Genomic DNA, 6,393 nt, shown 5'->3' with positions numbered 1-6,393 from the left:
GAGGTGAATCATGTTGGCAGTATCTAGGGTCAGAGAGCAGGAAGATGCTTCTAAGCATCTTTAAGGAAACATTTTCTTCCAGTCCTAGACACCAAGTGTCTCTTACTGCTCATATAAATGAACTAAGAGCCAGATTTGGTTCAACAGTTTCTCTAGTCTTCATCACAGTCAGATTGATGCTTGCCTCCTGCCTCAGCAATGCCACTTGCTCCAGGTACACACCCCAGTGGTTACATCCCTCTTTCACCCAGACTGATGTTACCAGTCCTTATTCAACAAGAAAAATAACTGTGTATGTGAGAATGAATTACACAGCCTCCATCAATTTTTTCCTTATGATAGAAGCTACAATTAAAATAAAGAAGCTGGGTTTACTGCTCATTCCCTTATGTTCTTATTCCAGATCCCAAATAGGGAGAAGGATTGCTTTTAAATTATCGCAGTGTTTTGCTCATACTGAAGTGGGGTTTTTTGCTAAGAACTCTTTCTTTAAGAGGCAAACTTGTCCAAGAAAAAGTCTCTGCAACCTAATTTTCAACAAAGCCCACTTTAATAGTTCCCCAGGATAGTAATGCTTAGATGTTATCCCTATACTTTGGTCCCAGTCTCCCCCTAATAAACATGCATTTTGAGGATACCACTGAAGAAACAGGTTGCACATTACTCAGCCATGCTGAGGTATTGGGACTGACATACTGCTTTAAAAGCACTATGAAGGTGAAAAATCATTCATAACCATTTTGTATAACTCATATTTTGTGTCATGGTGAAACAAGCACTGAATGTCTAGTTGGGCTTTTTATAATATTAATATGCACCTGATAACATGAAAAGTCTCTGCTTTGCATGAGTCCTGCCTTATCACTCATAGCATTTGTTTTAGAGAACTAGCATGCAAATATTTTAGAATTTAAAAAAAGGTAAATAACATTGGACACATTTAGAATTTGATTTGTTCTAAATTCTCTTCATGACCACACATGCAAAATACAAAATGCCACCTCTTTCTAGCAGCAGTTAAAAGCACACAGAGCATCCCTGACAGCAGCTAGCATTTTACAGAATAAGACACTGGATAGCAAAAAAAAAAAAAGACAAAACATTTTGAATGTCAGTGAAACACAGTCATCCCTAAACTAGATCATGTTTGCTGTTTCACAGAGCACACCAAGTCTGCTTAACAGTATGCAGTAAGAAAGACAGATACACAATGCATATCCTCCAAAAGTATTTTAAGTCAGCAGGATACAATGGTAAAGACCAGAACGTGAGCAGACTATCACCTCACCATATTCCCCTGACATGGAAAGTTAAAACTTATCTTCAATTATCGTACACAGTCAGATTTCAGTGTTGTGCCTCTTGCTGAAGAAAATCTAAGTTTCCAGAATGTTTCATGTTTCAGGTACACCCTGCTGCTGTTTCTCAGGCCCTCTATCCACCAGGCCCACAGATTACAAAAGTCTCTGTTGTTCTGCAGAACCCCTATGAATACACTAGAGATAATTCCAAGGCCTGCACAGAAGCAAGTCCACTTGCCAAAAGCCTTTGAAACTTCTCAAATCACTGGGTATTGCACAATACACATTCATTGCCTCCACTGACAATCATGTCTGGATTGTCTTAAAAGTTCAAAATGTATGTAGAAAAGGCAACAAATGTAGTAACAGTGCACTGGTAAGTTGCTGCCTATATTCTAAATTTCTGTGGTTGGACCAAAAATTTCTTGTTTCATTGTTGGCATTAAGATGGTCAGTAAACCTTCCTTGCAACTAAAAGAAACAAATTCCCTTAAAGAAACACATACCAAGCACATTAGCAGTACACTGGAGAATTCCTGAGACATCTTCAGTTTCTTCATTGCCAGAGCAGTCTGTATAGGAGCATCTGTTTGATATATTGTGAAAATTCTTCTCTGCATCTCTGTAACTACAGAAAAAAAAAAGTTACAGCAACTCCTCATACAAATGCAAAGTCAACAAATGTCTTTCAGAAGTGGTGGCAAAGGATTAAGGATTAATTGCCCCATGATGGGCAATTTCAAGATTCAGCTGGACAGAGTGCTGAGCCATCTTGTCTAGACCATACTTCTGTCAAGAAAGGTTGGACTAGATGAGTTTTGAGGTCCCTTTCCAACCTGATATTCTATGACTGAAAACGAGTTGCTATTCTCTTTTTATAAGAAACATTCCAGTTCATTAAGCAGTCATCATCTGATGGGATTGTACAGAAGCAGGATTGAACAGCAGTTTACCATTTACATCCAGGTTATGTATTCCTATTCCAAAGCATCTCTAAGAATTTGAGAGAAGAAGTTAAAAATTAAATTTAAAAGCTTATCAAGGAAGGCTGTGAATTGGAAAGCACAGAGCAAAGCCACACACCTTTTCCCACCTCACATTAACACTTACCCAATAACTTGATGCTCAAAATACTGCAGTGTCTTTTGAAGAGTCTGCCGAATGGTCTGAGGCTATGGAAGAATAATTTAAAAAATGGTGAGATTAGGGAATTGGAGCACAGTTCAATTAACAGATCTTTTCACGCACTATTTTTCTTCAGTTTTACTCCTCTTTATCTTCTACCTGCCATATGCCCATCGCAACAACAGATATTAAATATTATTATTCATTCCTTGTATCTTACTTCACATTTAAATAGCAAGAATTTTACAATGTGGCATAATTAATACTGCTTATAAGGCTAGTTGCACATAACAAAGGAGCCACTTCACTCTCAAAAACAGCTCTCAAAAACTATCACCCACCAACTATCTCAGTAATTTAAAATAATTAATTTGAAATAGTCTGCATGAAAATGCCATTATTTTGTGATGAAAGTATCACCAGGAAAAGGCATTGAATTTTTAAACTCTATATGCTCCCTAGAGCATTTTCTAATAAAGAATATTATAAAGATGCAATTTATTTCGGCTTATTTTCCTACAAGCTATAACTCTTCAGTCATCTTTCAGATTACCAAGAAAGTCAAGTTCATCAGAAGAAAATCATGACATGCTTCAAGCACTTCTATGCTATTTCACTTTAATAGGTGTTCACCAAACTACCAAACTACTGGTTCACCAAACTATATAATTGCCTTTATTTGCATTATTACCACTACTACAGTGTTCACCAAAATACTTATGTATATAAATGTTTATTTTCTTACTATTACTGCTGCTGAGGCTACTATTATTTTGAATGAATTCATGAGAGATCTTTTAGCAAATAAAGGACATGTGATATCCATGTAATTTTATCTCTTGAATTTTCCAAGTCACTTACGACAAAATTTTATTCCTCAAAAGTGACTAGCTTGTATCAAATCCAAGGCTCTTCATCTGTCTATTTTGACCTGGAGCCAGAACTCAGACAGAGATATACAAATGAGAGTTATAAGCTTTTCTTCTGTCTCAAAAGCACGCATGGACATTTTGATCAGACTCACAACAACACACACTGAAACTTTAGAGATGTTTGGTCTTTTCCTGCCTTTTGGAATAGACATCTAATTGTTTTAGAAAGTAATAGTCAAAATACCCCTTAATTAGAGGAATCTCATTCTAAAACCACAATCACCTTTGAAAGTCTCAAATTTTGCTTACTGACCTACAGATTCAGCAGTTCAAGAGCTGAGCTTCCCACCTTGCTCAAACTCTTGCTTGATGACAAGAGTTTGTCCTGATGACAGCAGGAAGAAAAAACTGTATACGAGGCTACACTATGTTTGTACAACTGCAAAAAATTTATTTTCTAATACCAAACTGTAAGAAAGTGTCTACACTTTTGTATTAAAAAATTAAACTAATTAAATTGTAAAAATTAAAATTTAAATATATGCACTCAAAAAGAGCACAAGAGGGCTTATAGGAAAGATGGGGAGAAGCTTTTTAGCAGGACCTGTTGCAGTAGGAGAAGGGCAATGTTTTAAAACTAGAAGAGGATAGAATTAGACTAAATATGAGAAAGAAGATTTTTATAGCAACGGCGGTGAAACAGATTGTCCAGTGAAGTGGTAGGTGACCCATTCCTGGAAACATTCAAGGTCAAGTTGGATGGGGCTCTCTCTGGGCTGAAGATGCCCCTGCTCATTCTAGGGAGGCTGGACAGAGGACCTTTACAGGTCCCTTCCAACCCAAACTATCCTGTGATCCCATGAACAAAAAAAAAAGCTCAACATAGATGCAAACCTTGAAAGAGGTTTTTCTTGTTAACTCACTATCAGGTAATCACTTTACTTCTCTGTGGGAACTAAGTTACCTGTGCCAAGAGGCTTTAAAAGTTGCATGCTCTCTTGTAAAACACAACGGAAGCATCACATGAGTGAAACCATCACGTTTCAAAAAAACATCTCCTTCTCAGTGGTACAGCACATGTTGAAGTCTTCAGGCCTAATGGGCTGCAAACATATTTAATGGCATGTTCTCACTGAGACTCAGAAGCTTTCCTCTGCTCAGAAGGCAGAAAAATCCACTCTTTACATCTAGAAGAGATGTATTTTCTCACAGCAGCAACAAAGCAAAGCAGAATAGCTTTAAGCAAAGAAGTGAGAGCTGCCATTTTCCATCTCCATACAGCATTTCCCTCAGCCCCATTCTCTACACAGAGAATATCAGTATTCCACCAGCAACTCCTCTGACATGAAATAGGGAATAATAGAAATGCCTGATTGCTAAATTAAATCTCCATTCTGGTTGTCCCAAAGTGCTTTTACAGCAAGAATATGGAATGCAGCAATGCTCGGTATCACAGCACAGAGGAAGAAAAACAACTTCTTGTCTTCACAAGAAGTTTTGCAGATTAGAGCACCTGAGCAATTGTCCACAAATTGTCTTTGTCCTTCTCATGCCTGGAACACATACTGCACTCCTTAACCAGGGAAAAATAATTTTGACTACCTCACGATTTGACAATACAAGCAATCTCCTAGTCCTGAACTTATTTCAATGGTAAACCTCCCTTCTCCTGCAGTGCTGAATGGAAAAAAAAAAAACATTCCCATGTTAACTTTCTCTCCTGAAAGCTAAATCAGTTTCCTAGCTGTTGTCAGACAATTCTAAACAACTCCATGAACTCACACCACTTTTCACTGGCAACTCCTATCAAATCTTAGAAATTAAGTACAGACAGAAATAGGATTTACTATTAAAACACAGGTCATAAACAGAGCTCGATGTAACGCGCTTAGAGCCAGAAAGAAAACTGATCCAAGGAGTCACAAAGTCTTTCTTCATCTCAGACAAGAATTATGATGGCATGTTGCTGTGCATTGTTAGAGTCACTGTGCTCACCTTCTCAGTTTGCTGTATTTCATCACTGGTGAATGTCATTTTGCTACAAATGTAATTCTGTAACCAGGGCCATGTCTAAACAAAACAGTGAGAAGAGATATGACACCTGTTTGCAGCTGCCTACAAGGGCAGTTTGGTGCACTGCTTCTTCCACTACTGATAATGCATTGCTCATGAGACAGAGAATGAGCAGGAAAACATTTCCACCTCTTTTCTGTATCCAGTAACAAGACTGGATGCAGGCAAAATAGCTAAACCTTCTCCTAGCAGCATGGCACACATGACCTCTCCCAGAAATAGAGTCCAACCACTCAAGGAGGTAAAAGGCAGCCTTTAACCATACACCTCCTTCACTGTAATGCCATTTAGGTGCTCAGTGCAACTTATTTACTGAAGAAATTGTAAAGTTTCATGGCTACTTAAAATTAAAGGATTTAATGCAAATATAAGCCAAGGACTATTACCTAAACAATTAAATGTCAACAATTCCTTTTGATTATGATGATTGACTAATATTTGTATGCATCACAAGAGGAGTAGTCACATCTGTTCATGTCCCTAAGGACAAATCAAAGTAAAACAAATTATTGTTATTCCTAACTGTAAATTAATCCAAGGATTGCCATACCAGATCACATCCAAGCTCCATATGGAACGATGACATGTAAGGTATAAGGGAACACTGGAGATATTCAGACTGATCTCTTGCATGGCAAAGAATAGATGACTTCACTAAAATAACTCTGAATTCAGACATCAGGCCACAGCTAACCCTAATGTATCAGAATAATTTGTAAAAAATTACTGAATCAATGAGTCATATAGGTTTGAAAGAACCTCTGGAGGTCTCCTAGACCAACATCCTACTCAAAGTAATTTGAGTTAAAACTGGTTGCTCAGGTCATTCTTCAGACAAGTTTTGAGCTTCTACAAGGATGGCAATCTCACAACTTGTCTGGGAATCCTGTGCCAGTGTCTGAATACCCTCATGACATCTCATTTCTTTCCTTAATTTTGATTTTAAACTCCCATTTTTCAGCTTTTTTTCCACTCATCCTTCTTCCATTCTGTACCCTCATGGAAAGTCTGGCTCCATCTTC

At 37.7% G+C, this 6,393-nt stretch overlaps 1 protein-coding gene across 1 annotated transcript in view; it reads right to left on the bottom strand.

Annotated features, from left to right (window-relative positions):
- The window catches only part of GUCY1A2 (guanylate cyclase 1 soluble subunit alpha 2), a 124,054-nt gene extending 121,454 nt beyond the window's left edge, over nt 1-2,600 (bottom strand). Inside the window, exons 1-3 of the mRNA XM_014311752.2 lie at nt 2,586-2,600; nt 2,412-2,473; nt 1,808-1,929 (exon numbers count right to left, since the gene is read on the bottom strand). Coding sequence (XP_014167227.1) covers nt 1,808-1,929; nt 2,412-2,473; nt 2,586-2,600 — 199 coding nt within the window. The remainder of the gene's footprint in view (nt 1-1,807; nt 1,930-2,411; nt 2,474-2,585) is intronic.
- Nucleotides 2,601-6,393: the final 3,793 nt, after the last annotated feature.

The sequence above is a fragment of the Geospiza fortis genome, unplaced genomic scaffold, assembly GCF_000277835.1.
Source record: "Geospiza fortis unplaced genomic scaffold, GeoFor_1.0 scaffold16, whole genome shotgun sequence".
NCBI lineage: Eukaryota > Metazoa > Chordata > Aves > Passeriformes > Thraupidae > Geospiza > Geospiza fortis.
The sequence above is the reverse complement of the archived record's forward strand: the minus strand, read 5'-3'. Positions and strand labels throughout refer to the sequence as shown.